Source organism: Varanus komodoensis, unplaced genomic scaffold, assembly GCF_004798865.1.
Source record: "Varanus komodoensis strain SLA01 unplaced genomic scaffold, ASM479886v1 scaffold39, whole genome shotgun sequence".
Classification (NCBI taxonomy): domain Eukaryota; kingdom Metazoa; phylum Chordata; class Lepidosauria; order Squamata; family Varanidae; genus Varanus; species Varanus komodoensis.
The window spans coordinates 6,106,963-6,124,998 of record NW_025335922.1 but is presented as its reverse complement, the minus strand read 5'-3'; the positions used below and the strand labels follow the sequence as shown (position 1 = coordinate 6,124,998).

The following is an 18,036-nucleotide window of genomic DNA, read 5'->3' as shown; positions in this document are numbered from 1 at the left end:
CTAAATGTTTTTGAAGTGGAGGAGAGCACAGAGTAAACCCACACATCTGTGCTCAGTTGCCTGTCCGTAACTTTTCAAGTTTGGAAGTTTATAGGAAGCCACATAGGATAACACCTTAAATCTAACTCCCCCCACAAAGAAACTACCATCAATATTTTGCATTGCCATTCTTCTCACATCTGAGCTTCATCGCAAATTTTCCTGAAAGGAGTTCTTACACAGAGGGCACCAATACCGTATGTTCCCCATTGTTTCCCTACCAATACACTTCTCTTACCACCCAAGATTTTTCAGACAGAACTTCCATGCTAATCAACAATGTTAATGAATGTGCCAAGATATTTATTGGTAGGTAAGTTAACAATAAAAAGGTCTTCTTTTCAGATACAAAAACAGTTTGCTTGATAAAAAGCTCCACCTGAAGTATCAGATTCTGTTTATCTGGGTCTCCAGTTAAGAAGTGAACCATTTGCCTGATGTTTGCTGTTCAGAAAAGTATACTGACAGAAGTCCACATGGCACAACATCAAAGATGTTACAGGTGTTACATTTCAAGACTTTGCTTACATTTATATATATTGCAGCAGTAACAAATATAATGTAATAGTCTTAAAGTTTTCTTAAACATTCATATGCAACTGCTTGTGCAAAAGTGTTCCCCAACCACTTTTCATGCAAAACATTTCGCAGTAAAGTATGCAGAAACTGGGTATCAGCAATCAGCACCAGACAATGTACTTTACGTAAAGAAATCAAGTTTTTATGCAGCAATAGAATTGCCTTTCTACAAAGCAGTTCTCAAAACTGCTGCATTGAGCAGAAAGATACCACAGTTAACTAGATTCACAACACTGGATAGTAAACACTATTCAAGGGTTCTGGTAAATTCTTGCTATTTTCTATTCTGCATTTTCAGAATATTTAATTTCTTGAAAAGACACAGGTTCTAAAATGGCTATGGGGAGTGCTAGATGCACTTCAAGTAATATCACCCCCCACCTTTATTACTTGTAAGTCCTGTTCTCTGGATTTTCAATTATGAGCATTTTCTTTTTGTTTGATTTAAAAAGGCAACAAAACAGAAATTTTGACAAAACTTGGCCAATGATGGTGTTTAATTCTCTCTAGCAAAGAGCATTAAAATACTCAGTGGAAGTCATGCATAGCATGTCAAATCTAATATGCATAGGCATATAAGACTTAGCCCCCCAGCAACACTGAAATACAAGCTGAAGCCCCAGAGCATACAAGATGATCATTAGACAATACGGCCAGCACTTCCGAGAATTCAGAAGAAGGGTTGAGTCAAATGTGGGAATTATGACATGAAAAGGGGAATCCCTTTGGTGGGCTGCTATGAAAAGGTCACAAAAAATTCCACCAAAAGACTGGCTAAGTTTGCCTATATAACTAATATAAGAAGCATTGTCCTCACACTTCATTTGCCATTTTTGATACCAATAAAAGGTTTGTTCCCCTTGTTACTTAGCATTGCAAAATCCCTAATGGCAGGGATCATTTAGGGTTATAAAGGGGCAGAGGGAAAGTAGCAGGATGGTGGGAGAAGACATGCTGACAGGATTACGATTTCTATGGGTTTAAGCCTCTGAAATCACACCCTTCCAAAAAAAAAATTAGCAGGAAAAAATTCATCTCAGCCCTACTTCGAAGTCTGTTTAAAGAACTGCAAAGCTGGGAAATGGGAAGTCATGCGAACAATTTGTTCTTAATAATTATGCCACACACAATTAAAAAATAAACACATCAGTGCAATTTCAGACTCACATATCAAGAATGCTTCCAAATCTGTAACACATCCGATTACCTGACCACCATTTGGGGGACCAAATTATTTCCTAAAAATAGAATGAGAATAATGCTTGCTATATTTTGAATAACTTCAGCAAACCTTGTACAGGAGAATTTGAGAAATTCTTTTATGGAATGTTGCATTCCTAGTTTCCCATGGTCCTTTAGTTTCAACATCTTAAAAATTCTAACACGTTAATTTTAAATTTATAAGTGCAGAATGCCAGTTCCCTTCTTAGAGGGAACTAGCATTCTAAATTACAACGTTAGGATTTGTATTGTTCCTTCATTATAATATGCACAAGTCGTTATACCACTCAGATTGGCTTACTAAACTTCTTAGTTCAATTTTTAAAGTTAACTGATAATGGATGAAGAAGGGTTATTAATTGGAAACGCTAACTACCAAGCAACTCTTCCATAGAAACCGCAATTGAAAATAACAGTAGCAACAAAACAAAACAAAAAACCAACAACAACCACACGCAAATGTGGCACTGAATGAATTTTACCCAGAATTACACAAATGCTTTGCATTGAATATATTTAAAAATGTAACCCTCTCATACATCTAAGTGCTGTTTGGACACACAGTGGTGATTCATAGGTTAATTAATTAACCTACAAATTGCAGGTACAAGTGCCTTCTTATTTCCAGTTACAATCCACAAATGACACACTTAAGAGTTGTTATTGTGATGTCCAAATCCAGGAAGCTGGGGGTTGTTCATAGGTAAAGCAACCCCAAACTAAGCTAAAAAAAAGCACTGTGCTGCACACTCTGTGAGTTAATTAACCTACAAATTGCTGCCACAAACGCCACACTTAAATCCAAACAGGGCCATACAATGACTTTGATCAATGTTGTTCTTATAAGGCAGTCTCTCCCAACACTTCTAGATATTTTGGGCATCAACTACAATCATCCCCAGCCAGCATGCCAAGCGTAAGGAAAGCTGGTAACTACAGACCAAAACATCTGGAGGGCACCATGTTGCAGAAGGCTCTTTTAAGGGGCTCAAGACAAATTCATGGAAGATAAGGCCATCAGGGGCTACCATGATGGCTATTTGCTGCCTCCAGCTTCAGAAACAGTATGTCTCTATATTATGCTAGGGAGCATAGCTGCAACAACACTCTTTGCACTGGCATGTAGTCTGCCATTAGAGAAACTACTGTGTTTCCCCGAAAATAAGACCGGGTCCTGTATTAATTTTTGCTCCAAAAGATGCACTAGGGCTTATTTTCAGGTGATGTCTTATTTTTTTCCATGTGCAACAATCTACATTTATTCATGTAAGTCAATCTACATTTATTCAAATACAGTTGTGCAACCTTCTTCTGAAACATCATCATAACTCTAAACCCCGAATTGTGTTGCAATGGACGTATTAAATGCATCCATCTGGCTGATGATCTTAACTGGGGCTTATTTTGGGGGTAGGGCTTATAATACGAGCATCCTGAAAAATCATGCTAGGTTTTCTGGTTAGGTCTTATTTCTGGGGAAACAGGGTAATACAAGCCATCTCAATGCAATGTTCACAAGGTATCAGGTTGTTACAGCAACAGAAGTATGGCAGAAAGGGAAGCTGCAGATAATGGTATACAAATTTCAGTGGGTCATTAAAAGAGTCTTGAGAAAAGATTATACAGAATCCTGCAGAAAATAAAAGGCTTTGCCTGGACTTCAAATTACTTCATTCATATAACAGATCTAGATTGGAAATGGAATAGAACAGGCCTTCTGTTCGCAGAGGGGCATCTTGGATCAAAGTCACCGCTGTACAGATGTTTCATGTTAAGCATACACGCAGTGTGGAATTTTTCATATGTGAAAGACTTAATAAAAGCTCCCTTCTACACCCAGACCAAATATTAAGGTAATTTATAGCCTGTGAAGAAGGGGCAGGAATGCAGTACCTGGAAGGGGAACTCAATATCTTCATATTGCATATAACAAGTTAATATAACGGGCACCATCAAGGAAAAAAGTTAGTGCCTATATCCCAAACAACCTTTTCTGGTAATCAGCTCCACTGAATACAATGGGACTTATTTCAGAATAAAAGGAATGAACTATGTCACATTTAACTGTACACATTAGAAGAGCACAGACTACGTGAGGAACAGGGAAGATCAGCAATGGGAGGGGGTTATAACCAGGTGTGGCAACTTGGAGAAAAACTAAATGCTTCCTTAAATTTGAGTTTCTTATTTCTCCCTTCCTGCTAAGTATACACTATGAAGGCACATTTAAAAATTTGCACTGCAATCCCATACATATCTGATCAGAAGTAAGTCCTAATACATTCAATGGGGCTAGTTCCCAAGTAAGCAGGTACAGAGTGTAAACTGAGTATTAAACACCTAAAATATCTGTAATTCCACAGCAATGATTCCATAGTGCATTACAACTCCTGACTTACAATTATGTTATACTAGTACAGTGCCCAGCACTGTTAATGCTGCCTTGAAAATCCATATGTACTACTAGTCCTTAACTAGACACAGACATATTACTTCTGTTTCTGTGTAATTTTCTATATAATGGGATGGATTAATCCCATTCATCTGGGTTGCCAGAAGCAGACTTCCCCACCTCCTCCGCATTGCACCCCCTCCATGCCCCTAAAAATTCTAAAGAGGAGACAATTCCTGGATCCAACCCATTATTTGCTAGCCTGAATAATGTATACTTTCTTTCTGTATAGCATCATACCAAATTCTTTTTTGGCAACTGGCAAGCCATTATTATATTCATGTACACCCGAGTATGGCAGATTGTAACTCACTTTGCGGCACTGTTTATACCTGCAATTGCTGTTTAAATACAAACTAAAACATGGCTGTTACTTCACATATGTACAAAACACTCTGCCAAGTAATACACCTTAACCCCAATCTAGCTTGTGTTCGATTAGTTGCATAGCAACTAGTGGTTCCAGATGGACAAGTATATCCCATCTACATCAAATACATGCAACTAAAACCAGAGCCACCCTTTCTGGTGTGCATCTTCATACAGGCCTTCCCTGCCATTTGGGAAAAATACATTCAAGAGTCTTGGAGTAAATAAAATTTGGTGCTGATGAGTATTCCATATCAGTACACTTTCTTCTCAGATCTGCTTCCTCACCTGAAAGGAAGGTTGCGGGGGGGGGGGGGGAGTGGAAACAAGGACAAATGTTTCCCCGCATGCTTTGAAAAGCTCTTGGAAGTTTTACATGTTCTCCCATATCTAGCAGAGATCTAGTTACACATTGTGCTAAATGAATCAGGATTTAAAATCTCGGTCAATACTTTCCTATTAGAGGACACAAGAGAAATATAAGCAACATGGCTGGAGATTTTTAAAGTTCTGATTTGTGTCCAAACCATCTTCCCTTCCAGCAAAATATTCAGCTGGCAGGAGAGATTTGTTTCCTCTCAGTGCAATCATTAATCTCATCAGTTCTCACTTGAAGCAAAGAGAGACCAGCTAGATGAACCTATTTGCTCTACAGCCACTTACAATAAGCATTGTTACAGCTATTACTGAAGAGATGCGTGCTTATAAAGATACGGTCATGTTACAGTAAATAGAGTTTACTGAACCAAGGGCAGGGGATAGTAGGCTTGACTTATAAAAAGCAGTGTGAGGGAAGAAGACAACTTATTTGATCTGAATCATCTCCTGCAGAAATGGTATTCTGAATGTACCAGTGCACAGCTGGTCTGACCACGTTGGGAGTTCATGCTGCAAAGGAGTCCTCCTCGGATAAAATGTGTAGTCATGGCCATAGTTCAACAGACAACTCAACGATGCCATGTATATATCTGCGAAGCGAGACAAGCGCCTTAAGAAATAAGTTGGGTTCTGGTCTGTCCTGAATAAGCTTCCAAACTGAGAGTTGAAGAAATTTCTGGTCATTTCTCTGGGGTAGAAAAAAGGTATTATTAGAACTTCAGCCTACTAAGCACTTTACAAGGCTCATTTACCTTTTATCAATTCAGAAGGGATCCTGTTTTAGTTTATTTAAAATAGATTCATGATACAACAAAAAGGACTCTAGTTATTGTCAAGAGAAGGAATGGCAGCCCCAGGAAGGGAAAAAGAATCAGGCTCTTGGTCTGTTTCAGTTTCATCTCACGTCATATGACCATATACAATGAGAAATTATTTGGATATGCAGCAAGCACAGCATGAACCAGAGCTGAACTATATCCAGTGCTCAATCACTTACGTTTTGACAAGGATAGCATTTGGTTTGTGTCAGGTTCAGAGGTTGCAAAACAAAGCAGAAAACCCATGGGAGGAAGCCATATTAACTATTTCACTCTTGAAATTTTCCCTCCATATGTTAAAAGCCTCTCCATCACCAGGGAAATCACTTTTCTTCAAGCAGCACCCAGGGATTTATTTGTAAAAGAAAATAAGAATCAGGGACAAACTACAGAAGACTGTGTGTTCCTCTAGGGCCCAAATGATATACAACAGAGATGGAAAAGCATGATCCAAATCTGAACTCCATCAATCATAGCAATATCTTCAACATACCCTCCAGTGCACAGGGAATATCTGACTAATATTAATATGCTTGTTTCTTGCCTTCCTTATTCCTAATTTCATCTCTGACAGGATCAGTCAAAGAAAAGGTTTCAAGTAGTGCCATTTTAAGTACTGCTAAGACTTCTTTAAAAGTTCAAAGGTTTTAACAATGAAAATAATTATAGAACACCAATCTGTTTAAAAATTGTGACATTCCAAGAAGATGACGAATCCCTTAAGCCAGGGGCTGTCAACCTTTTTGGATCCATAGGCACATTTGAGAATCTGAGAAACTGCTGTGAGCACAATAACATGCCTAAATAATGGATTGTCACTGTGATGTTTACCTGTCACATTTATGGATCTTAGTCAGAAAAAGTTTCTGTTTCATGTGCACTGGATAGCATAATTTCTCTTTACTAAGGACGAATTGTATAGCACTGACTAATTGTTGACAATGCAATACAACTAATGCTTCTTTAAATCATAAGTTTTGGCAATGTCCAGTAGTTGCTTCTTTTTTGGGAAGAGGTTATTACACAGGCAAATTATGTCTTGGAGCAGCTTTTAATATTCACTGCTCTCCATGCTCTTTTAATTATTTCCTGTTTCATGGAATTTAGCAAACAGTTAATATAAACATATTCTCTGCAGCCTTTCAACAGTTAATAGACTGATTTATGCTGGAAAGATAAATACTTACCTCCTATAGTGCAATGGATTGGGGACTTAATAGCACTTTCAATTTCTTAACAAGTGAAATACAGATACCACATTCAAATAGATGCTTATTTGGCAGATGGTCCTCTCTTTTAAGTGACTAGAAAGATATGTGCTTTTCATACGAATTCATGTAAAAATATCAAAATAATGGAGGGGGGAATCCGAGTGTGCTATATTGGTTGCCTCCATTTAGATTATGGCTTTGTTTGGTTCTGCTTTTACTAGTAGTGGTTGGTTAGTTTCTAGAAGGAAAAGTTAAAGGGAAGCATAGAGAAGAGACTGACAAAACAAAGCAAAAATGGTCCAGAAAGCTGGGCAGAATCACAGCCTTACACCAATGTCTGCAAGAAATGCAACATGCACCAAATTCTTTTCCCCCAGGATTTGTTTTGATTAACCTAGTAACCTTACACTTAAAGGGAGCCTATGCCCTTTTTTGGTATTTTCTAAGAATACAGAAGAACATGATGCTGTTTCATCACACCTGAACAAAGGAGTGAGAAAAGACACCGGGGAAGCCTCTTTGAGCAGGGTTGCAAGGCCAAAAGCAAACTTCAGGTGAAGGAGATGGGCAAGCAAGCAGGACCATATTTTTAATTCAACCAACAACTAAAATAATTATTGTTCATTATGAATCCCACCCTTTCAGCTCATAAGCTGATAAAAATAGAGTTCTGAATTAAGCAAAACAACAAAAGGCAATCATAGGCTATTAGAAAAATAATATAATAGTCTGTTATCTATTGTTATTTACTAGAAATACCGGGGGAAATCTATCTGTCATACTTCTAAATCCTGAAATTACAGCCCAATTTCATCTAAATCCCAAAATGACAGCCCAATATTTACCTCATTTCCTTTCTTTCCTTTTTCCACTCATGTAAAATCAGCTGTGAATCAGGATCCCTGTGAATCTGAAAGGATAGCAATGAAGATGTGTAACTTTGCAAGTTCTTAATAGAGACTGTTAAAAGGAAAAGCACATGAAAAACATGTGAATATGGCCCAATTTACATGATTACCATAGCTTGAACAAGCTATGGGGCCTTCTTTAAGCCACAGCGTATGATGGGTGTCATTTGCCTAATGAGCTGCCAAAAACAGCCCACGGGTTGCTTGAGGGTTCTTGCCCCTTTTTCTTGCCCAGCTTCAGATGACTTGTCAAACATGACAAGCTGTGCCCAGGCAGGAAATTAGGCAATGGTGAGCCAGTACCTGCCACGGCTTGTTCTAAGCTTTAGCAGCCATGCAAACCAAGTCACTGTCTACATTCATTATTTGTGCACCATAAGGACTGTAACAGATGGAGAAATGTGGTATGAACAGTATATTGAGAGGTTGTTTTTACTTAACTGCACAGGAGAGATTAAGTATGAAGGAACTTTGTTTAAAGTTATTCCTCTTAATACCATCATTATAATTTCATAGGTCAATTTCAATTGCCCTATTAGTGGTATACTCGCTGCAAGAATGAATGAAAAGGTCCATGTGGCTGAAGGAGGTAAGTGGCCAGAGAAAGAATCAGGACTGAATCTAATTTCTATTAAAAATGTAATTTTGGGCATCAGCTTTGGCTTCTATTCTGCCTGTTTTAAGAATTACATTTGCAACACCAGCAATCGAAGCTCTGGAGGAATTTAGTGGGCAGAAGAAGGGGGAGAGATTTAAAAGATGCAAAGAACAAACCTGCATGTGTTCCAGTAATCCAGTGAGGGTTTGCAGCCAGGTCATGGTCTGAATATACTGTTCTGTGTTCATGATCTTAATCTCTGTTCGTAGCTCTGGAATAATAGCACCTGTTCTCCAGCCATGCTTTAAGGTCAAGTCCTATTTTTTTTTTTTAACAAGGATTGAAAAATACAAAAGTGCTAGCATTAAGGCAATTCAAACTATACTTTCTCTCCTTTCACCTTAAAGACCATTTGCAAGGTAGTCATACATAAGCAGCTATTAAAGTTAAGTGGCTCAGCAATGCCGTCATGCAAAATTAAAAAAAACAAGATAAAAAATGCAATTCTAAAGCCAAGCGATCAGACCCAACAGCCATGAGATAAGCACAATGTAGCTAATGAGTAAGCATGTTTTGTGTCAGAAGAAAACAGAAATAATCAACAAGGAAAAAGACTGTTGCACTTGAGATGGTAAAATATTAACAGGACCTACACTGAATTGCTTAATCAGGCCTTCAAGGTTTTTTTCTTCCCTTCTTCTATGTTGTAACAAGGAGTTTGAAGCCAAGGACTGAATGTAATCTTATGCACATTTACCTGTGAGTAAACCTCACTAAGTAAACATGCAGCAGAATGTGCTGTAAAGTTCAGCAACTTTAATGAGGCACTAGCAGATTATAAAACTCATCAGAATTCTATTAAGCTTCACCACAGAATTCAACATTATATTCTTTTTTATTATCTTAGACTGCATCCAGAGGAACCATAGCTCCTAGTGCTGTTCCCCAAATCTTGGGGTAAGTGCTAGCAGAAATGTCCAGAAATGCTACACTAGGTAGATTAGAAAGGTGGTTCTTGCATTTTGTCTTGCAAGCAGACAGAAATATTAGGAAGTTCCTCCACTCCGATTCATATCTCCAGTGCAAAGTGCAAAATGCTCCACCCATGAGTAGCACATGTCCTGCCAACCTGGGAAGGACTTTGGTGCATCCATACCCATACAAATTAAATCCATTTTCATATTGCAGAATTGCAGCCAATGTAGAGATTTCTGCTGAAGCAAGTCGGGGCTTATGGAGTTAGTGAGTTGTAGAGAGTATCCAAGTGAACATATGTTACAAGTATTAACTTTTCTGAACAAGGTTTTCTGAGCAAGGTTTATTCATTACCCAATTATTTCCCCGCCCTCTCTGAGGTGCCACAAAGGCTCTTTTACAGTCACTATGTGGTGGGTGTGAAAACTATATTGCTTTATAAATTAATTTTCTTTTATATGCAAATGCAAAACAATCTCCAGTAGCAACAAAAAATAGGGCAACCTGTGATATCCTATCACTCTGACTTATACTAATTCTTCCAGCTCTCTTTCTGTATGCACTACACTCTGGATAAGACCTGATTCAGTGTCTTTACTGTACATGAAAAAGGTGACTTTAATCATTAAATAAAGTGGAGAGCTTGCTATGCAATCCATTATTAATATCTGTGTATTTGCATCCACTTTAGAAGGAAATAATCAGGATTGGGATGGCCCACTAGTCTTCAATTTGATGTAAGAGATTTCTCCATAAGCAGTTTAGTCCACACTAAAAATATAACTTGGTGAAGCAAAGTGACCTACACTGTAGGGACCAGAGATTTATTTCACAATTTCCACCAGTCGCTGGGCACACTCCTTGATAGTTGCAGGGGCAGGAAGAAAAAATTCTTTATGCAGTCTGTTGCTTCTCAGCAGTAGAGACCATTTTTGGCAGCCTCCATGAATGCAGAGGTGGAGGTGGACCATTAAAGTTACATTTAAAGATTACGTTAAAATTAGTCATCATAAAGCATCTCATTTAAACCCATTGTCAGTACAAGTCACAGCACAAGTCTTTACACCAGAACTGCGCCTCCACCTGTGTGTCAATATTTATGTTGTACAAGGGCTTCACCACCAAGCTACTCTTCCATATATCAGCCTTCCCTAATATGGAGCCCTCCGCATGCACTGTACTAGAATTTCCAGAATTCATGCCTCAAGGATGCTGAATGCTGTAGTCCAACACATCTGAAGGGCACCACTTTGGAAAAGGTTGATTGAAGACTTGCTGCAGCACTTGCTGTCAACATCCCTGAATCTTAAACTAACTGCTACAGAACGAACTGAATGCATAAATATTAACTGATGATGATTTTCTTGCCTGTACATTATTTCCTCCTCAGCTTTATTATCTAGCTGCACTGAGGTAATCTTTTACCCAGCTTACACACACGGGCATGAAAACACATTGTCCTGCCAGCATTTAAGTGTCACAGAATTGACACAATTGAGGAAGAATGCATACGTAACATATCCCAAAGATAGTCTAGCTGGAAAGAAAAGAGTTTACAACTGAATTATACCACACGACAAAGGATATTTGAATTACTAATGGGGACTACTATTTTCCATTTAAGCCTTTATAAAAGTAGGCAGTAAGTGTCATCTGAACTACAATTATTCCTATTTTAGGACACCCACATTTAACCTTTTATACAAACCAGAGACTAATGTGCCCTGTGACCTTGCTTCTTAACAAGTACTAAACTCAAATCTACATGGCAGATGGAATAAGAGGCTTACATTTATCTGAAAAGAAAAGTAATCCCATCAGTAATTTTCCCACTTTTTATGGCAGAAACATGGCAATTTTCTCCATTTTTATAAATCTCATGGCTTTACAAAACTAATTCCATAATATATAATCCATTCCTGTAGACATTGCCAACTTTGATGAAACAAGCAGAGAACAAGCTACTTACTGCTAGATCACTGTAAATATGATCACCAAAATACAAGACTTTGGAACCCCTCCAGCCAGTCAGTTTCAAAAACTCATACAAGTTACCCTACAAAACAAAGGGGTGGGGAGAAGGTTAACATTGCGAGACATATACAACATTTTGGTAACTGGGGAAGATTAAAGCTTTGCTTTTTGCACAATGAGCACGTTACATTTTTCTTACTCATATACAGAGGCCGTTAGAGTGCAATCCAATGCCCTCTGCTGCAGATGCCTCTGAACTCAGATACTTACTGCAAATAATGCGCAGAGCAGAGCAGAGGAGCAGCAATTTCCACTGTTCTGGCACCTTGCATGACACATCTAAGCTGGAAAGACCAGTGCAGTGAGGCAGCTACGGCTAATCCTATGGCGCTGTAGGCATTGCCAGGAGGCCACTGGATTGCACCCTTAGCCTCACATTCTCTCTCCCTAACAGGACACAGTTATTTCTTTGGATCACACGCATTTTCCAGCAAGCTTCTCTGATTCTACAATTATTGTCTTTCAAGCAACAACCATCCTACCAGGATTCAAGATAGAAGAAAGGAAGCTGCTTCATACTAAGTCAGGCTAATGACACAGGCTCTCCACTGATTGCAGCTTTCCCAGTCCAACTGGGAGGTGCAGGGATTGAATCAGGGATGTTTTCTATGTGAAGTGTGTGGCTCTACCTCTCAACCTCCTCCAGAATTTTCTGGGGTGTCTCTTGTTTATTCTCATTATGAGAAGGAAATACTCCCCAGAGAAGACAACCATGCTAGAGAAAGTTGGAGGCTAAAGAAGTACAGGAAGACCAAATATGAGATGAATCAACTCCATAAGGGAAGCCAAGAGCTGAGTCAGGTTGTCAAGGACAGGCCTTTTGGGAGGGCTTTTAGTCATAGGATCACTGAAAGTTGGAGACAACATGACAGCACATAACAGCAACAAACAGATCCTTCCATATTTTAAAAGGAGGAGGATTGGAGTTCTTAAGACACAGGGGTGTCCATCTAATCCAAGAACAGGTAGTGGCACAATCCTATGCTAGTTTACACAGAAAAAAGTCGTGTTGGCTGGGGCACATTGGGAGTTGTCAGACCTTTTCTCCCTGACCAAACCTGCATCGGGTTACACCCTAAGGGAATCTAATTTTACAGACAGGAAATTAGGGCAATGTTTTACCAAAAGTCACCAACAGTCTTTACGGCTGAGGAGATCAGAACCTAAATATGCCAGGTATAGATAATAAACACTAGCCCTGCTGTACTACACTCATCTTTAAATTGCACTTTTTTCAAGAAAATAAACATCTGTCCTACCAGCACAATTGTCTTACCTGCACTTTTTGTTCCAATATGCAGTAACAAAAGAAAGTCATATAAAATACATATACAATCATTAACTCACATAGATTTGAATGCTGGTATGTATTACTTTACTATTATCATTAGTTGTCTTGAAAGTCTTATTTGTGGCAGAAAGATGGGATATGAATTATAAATATTTTAAGAAATAAAAATACCTGCTTGTAGATCTGGCCTTTCTGCAGCTCATGAATTTTGTCCCAAAGTAAAACCCCTCTTTCATTCACTTTGCGAAAAGGTCTAAAAAAGGAAAAAGCAGAGCGAAGATCAATCACTCAAAAGCACCAATGCCACCACCAAGAGAAAACAGGTGCCATCGTAATATTTTATTCGGTGGGAATGGAACACTTGTGCAGAGATGCCCACAAAGAACTCTGGAAAAACTACAGGTCTACATAAGCTGAAAGGTTCAGCTTTGGAAGAGTGGATTAAGCATGAGAATTAAGCACAGAAAAACATGCAGCCCAGATAATTTGTTAAAAATCTGACTACACATAATCTTGAATCTATAAATCCTACATGAGTACAAAAGTTCACATATGGATCATTTTGCAGCATCCCTTCCAGGTTTACCATGTCATCATTTCTGAGCAATGGGTGCAATTATGCCTCAGCTCACACGTCTTTAAGCTACATTGGTTGGCAGTTGTAGACTAATACAAACAATAATTCAGACACTATCAGCTTTATTACCTAACCTTGAAGAAAAATTCTTAAGCTTTTCATACATTGACTGCCCTTTCCTTTCCCCGTGTCTTCTGCATTAGCACCTGGTCTATTGTAAAGGTACATTTTAATTCCTACCCATCATTGGAATGACAACTGAAACTGAATTGGGGAGGGAATGGAAAGAGGGGCGCAGAAATGAAGATCGGAATGAAAGTGCTATGGCTAAGAGAATGGGAATGGTTCAAACTTATATCTGCAGCACACCATTTCTTGTCTTCATAAAAACAGTGATAAAAACAATAAAAATTGAGAAACAGTGGAAAAGATTACAATAGAAAAATGAATGGGTTGTTTCCCCTTTAAAATGTATTTCTTTCCCAATCCCAGTATCTTTTTTACTCAAATTTGTTTATTCTTTAAATAAATGCCTCAAATGAGAAGAGTTAAAGATCTTATTTTTATTTATAAAATAAATTCAGATATTAGGAGACAAAAGTATCCGGAGGAGGGCCTTCTCTGTGGTGGCGCCCCATCTATGGAATGCACTCCCCAGACAGGTCTGCCTGGCACCGTCATTATATGTTTTTTGGCACCAGGTTAAGACCTTTTTGTTCAATCAATATTTTAATATGTTTTAATATTGAATTGTATTATTGTATTTTTATTAATTGCAGCCAGAGTGGGTCGTCAATTTATTTATGCTGTTAGCCGTCCAGAGATGTTAGTAATTGGTCGGCATACAAATTTTATTTATTTAATTTATTTATAAAAATATGCTACCTCCTTTTCTCTTGCAAGGAACCCACAACAGCTTACATGATCCTCCTCCTCTGAACATTATCCTCACAACAACTTTGTGACATAGGCCAGGCTGAGAGTCAGCGACTGGCCCGAAGTCACCCAGTGAGCTTCATGGCCAAAGTGGGGGAGAGGGGGACTAGAACCTGGATCTTACAAGTCCCAGTCCAACACTCTCACATCTACACCACACTGGCTCTATTTTTTATTTCTGTTTTTTCCACACTAGCTCTTTTAAAGTTTAGGAAGGCTATTTTTCAAAGATGCTTCTTTCTTTTTCCATACCTTTGCCTAGTCTTGTCTCTAGACTACCACGCTGGGGGTAGGTAGCAACACGGAGCTGGAGCAGCAGTCAAGACAGACTCTACACCATAACCACATCCACAGGCTCCAAGTACTCCTGATGAGATGTTCTACCTGCCCATTGTCTGAGCAGCTTAGAATCTCTATGCAGCAGCTGGCTACCCCTACCACCCAGTGTATGGATAGAGAGCCAATGTAGCATTAGTGATCCAACTGTTGGACTGGGACTCAGGAATCCCAGGTTTTAGTCTCCACTCAGCCATCAAGCTCACTGAGTAACTTTGGGCCAGTTACTGACTCTCAACCTAACCTACTTCACAGGGTTATTGTGAAAGTAAAATGGAGAAGTCGTCGTCTATGGGACATCAACACTGTAATAATAATCCTTTAGGAAAAGATACTCACCTTCGTTTATCATTGAAGAAGTTTGGCTTGTCAGCCTGGACAATGACAACATCAAAGAGATCCCTCCAGTCTTTCCCAACAATAAACTTCATACCTCTATCCCTGCAAAAATCAGATCAACTTTTAATAGCACAAACTGAACCAGCAGTTATTATTTTCCTTTTTAAAACTGCCCCTGTGGCACTAACAGAGAAGGGAGGGTTTGTATGTACCAAGCAAGCCACCTACACAAAGCTGCTGGGACTGTTCGTAATGAGGAACATCTTCTTGCCCTGATTCGCCAGCTTTGCAAGCACAGCACGCGTCTGTTCAGCATAGCAAATATATTTCTCTAAAAATGGGAGGGAGGGAAGGAAAGAAAGAGAACAAGTTACAACCAGTGTTGATTGGAGGAATGAATGCTGCAAGGGATTTGACATCCCAGTCCAGAATGCTTCCTACAACTTGCGAATTTCCTTTTTGGAACAGTTATTGCTGTGATTACTGTGAGTCCCTGATAGTTATAAATGAGTGTATATTTCTTCCATTTATTGCCAGCCCTTAAATCTGTGCCTATTTCTCGGTCATCACAAAATGCACTTTTCTAAAACCAGCAGGGAATGCAGTAACTGCTCCAAAAAGCAGACTATGAAAAGAGTGGGGAGTTAATCTGTCCCTTGTTCATTTTCTAGAGTTGTTGAAGACTTTGTTGTAAAGGTGGAAGACAATGGGAACTATTAATTCAACACTCAAAATCCAGAAAATTACATTGCTAAAGCACTGCCTTTTGCCACTTTTTCACCCTTTATTTTTCAATTGCTAGCTAGGCAACTGACAGATGACAACTACATGCAGATTAGCCTACACGCAGTCACAATTTGTCAATCTGTTACCTACTCCACTTTCCTTTGACTGCTGAAGCTTACACAGTCATTGAAAAGACAAGACAAGACATATCAAATGGCTGTTAAGCATGCAGTTGTATACCTGTGAAAGACTGATTTTAAAAGTTTATGTGAACACAATTGCACATTTTTGTGGGGGAAAGGAGGACAACACCAGCTCCATTTTTGAAGTTCCCCAAAAAAAACTCAGCAGCACAAAAATATGGGTTAGTGATCAGAGCACAGAGCGGGAGACAAGACAGGTTCTATCCTGAAGGACTCTGGAATAACAGCCAGAAAACTTTGAGGGAGAACAAACCTCAGTGAGCCTGACTGTTGGATGCACCATGGGTTGTTCTTTGAACAATCCACATCACAAAGCTTATTTATTGGGTAGTTTAATTGGCCATGGCAAACCTGCCCACTGTGGATTTATGTAAATATTTCCAAGAGGAGTCCAATTCATGTTTACACTTCAAGTGGTATTATAGTCAAAGTGCTGTGCAAACTTATCAAAGCAAGTTACTGAGGATTCAACAGAATCTTTCTCTGGCCCGGACTGTAAAAGACCACAAACAACTTGGAAGAACTTTGCTGGACGGCACTGAGGACCCATTGCTGGTGGAAAATAACTGCCTCTCTGCCACCCCCACTTCCATGGAACTGGACCAATAATGGGCTCTAACCTGTGTTCAGTCCAATTCAGCATGAGCTTTTCTCCACCTGTGCTCTAGCCATCTACCCTCTTGCTTCACTGACCACAGCTCTGGTGTATCCCAAGGAGCTGGCTGGGCTCTACACAGGAAAAGGGTACTTGGGTACAATTGCGTCAACTGCCCAGGCCATCTCTACCTTCCACAGAGAGACCTGAGCTTCAACAGGAGCACCAGCTACATCAGCCAGAAACTCCCCTGGAAATCATCTGGATCCATTAGACTCAGGGGGAAGACCATTCTTATAGGTGACCAACCTTGCAAGAGCCTAAACCACAGTAGGAAGTGATCTGACCATGACAAGGAGGTTAATGTTAGTCCCCCCCCCCAGTAGTCCCCTCAGCAAAAACTAACAATCATAAAACATTAAAAATGGAAGATGAGTTCTCTTCTTAAAACTTCAGCGATGCTTACCAATATCTGCTTCAATTGCTCGATACATTATTCCTTTGGTGTGGACATCTCTGATCGAGTCCTGTAAGGGGTATTACTATAAGGTTACACTGACATTTTTCTCCATGTTGAAATTCATTTCAATGAAAATTACATATGAGCAAGAAGAGTAACTTCTACCTCCCTCATATGCCATGAATTCTTTAAGTATTTTGGCATGTTGCTGCCTCGGGTAGATGGCAAAAAGTGCTACAATACAAAGTACTAGAAATGGAAACTGCTAAACACTGGGGGGAAAGGCAGCCATAAAAAGAGGGAACCAAAAAAAAAAATCCACCTAACAGCTTCCTCAAATAGAAAAAAAATATGCATTTTTCTGTGGGACTTGTATATCAGAATAAAAAGAAAGATTCCACATGCTTTGCTTCCAATGGAAAATACATCTACACTTGGAACAAGACCCTGGATGAAAGCAGAAACCTCTATGCCACAAAACAAATTTGTTCAAGCATCCACTTGCCAAAAAAAAAAAAAAAGTAAGTTTCATGTCAACAACTGGAGAGGTGTTGTTTAATAGTGCTGACAAGCCTGGCTCCAAGGCCATTAGCTGGGTTTGCATCCCAAATCATGTTTAATTGTGTGCTAAGATGAGCCAAATCCTGCACCACGAGTACTGCAGTATATAATATGTAAAATAAGAGCATATACACTTGCTTTCTTTAAATAATTCCACTTCAGCAAGTCACGGAGAGCAATCAAGGCACTAAGCAGGTACTAGAAACCTCACCCGGATCACCAGCAATCCCACTTACCACCTCCCTCTGGATTCTAAGGTTTTAACTACACATCCACATACTCTGGAATTCTTATTCTGTTCTTACAGCTGTAACAGCTAGAAACTTGGCTTGCCAAGAAGTGCGTTTTAGCAATAATGTACTATTTTGCCTCTTAATCCAAACAAAGGGGAAAACCATTCTATATCTGTTTCCAAGGCCATCATATTTTA

At 39.2% G+C, this 18,036-nt stretch overlaps 1 protein-coding gene across 2 annotated transcripts in view; it reads right to left on the bottom strand.

Annotated features, from left to right (window-relative positions):
- Window positions 1-321: 321 nt before the first annotated feature.
- Window positions 322-18,036, bottom strand: part of NT5DC3 (5'-nucleotidase domain containing 3) — a 42,451-nt gene continuing 24,736 nt past the window's right edge. Inside the window, exons 7-15 of one of the 2 annotated variants that reach the window (XM_044441164.1) lie at window positions 17,052-17,112; window positions 15,290-15,392; window positions 15,062-15,163; window positions 13,045-13,126; window positions 11,518-11,604; window positions 8,750-8,890; window positions 7,913-7,977; window positions 5,512-5,726; window positions 322-1,856 (exon numbers count right to left, since the gene is read on the bottom strand). In XM_044441164.1, coding sequence (XP_044297099.1) covers window positions 1,822-1,856; window positions 5,512-5,726; window positions 7,913-7,977; window positions 8,750-8,890; window positions 11,518-11,604; window positions 13,045-13,126; window positions 15,062-15,163; window positions 15,290-15,392; window positions 17,052-17,112 — 891 coding nt within the window. In that variant the 3' untranslated portion in view covers window positions 322-1,821. Of the gene's footprint in view, window positions 1,857-3,255; window positions 5,727-7,912; window positions 7,978-8,749; window positions 8,891-11,517; window positions 11,605-13,044; window positions 13,127-15,061; window positions 15,164-15,289; window positions 15,393-17,051; window positions 17,113-18,036 lie in introns of those variants that run through there. The other variant, XM_044441163.1, reaches the window with a different exon arrangement.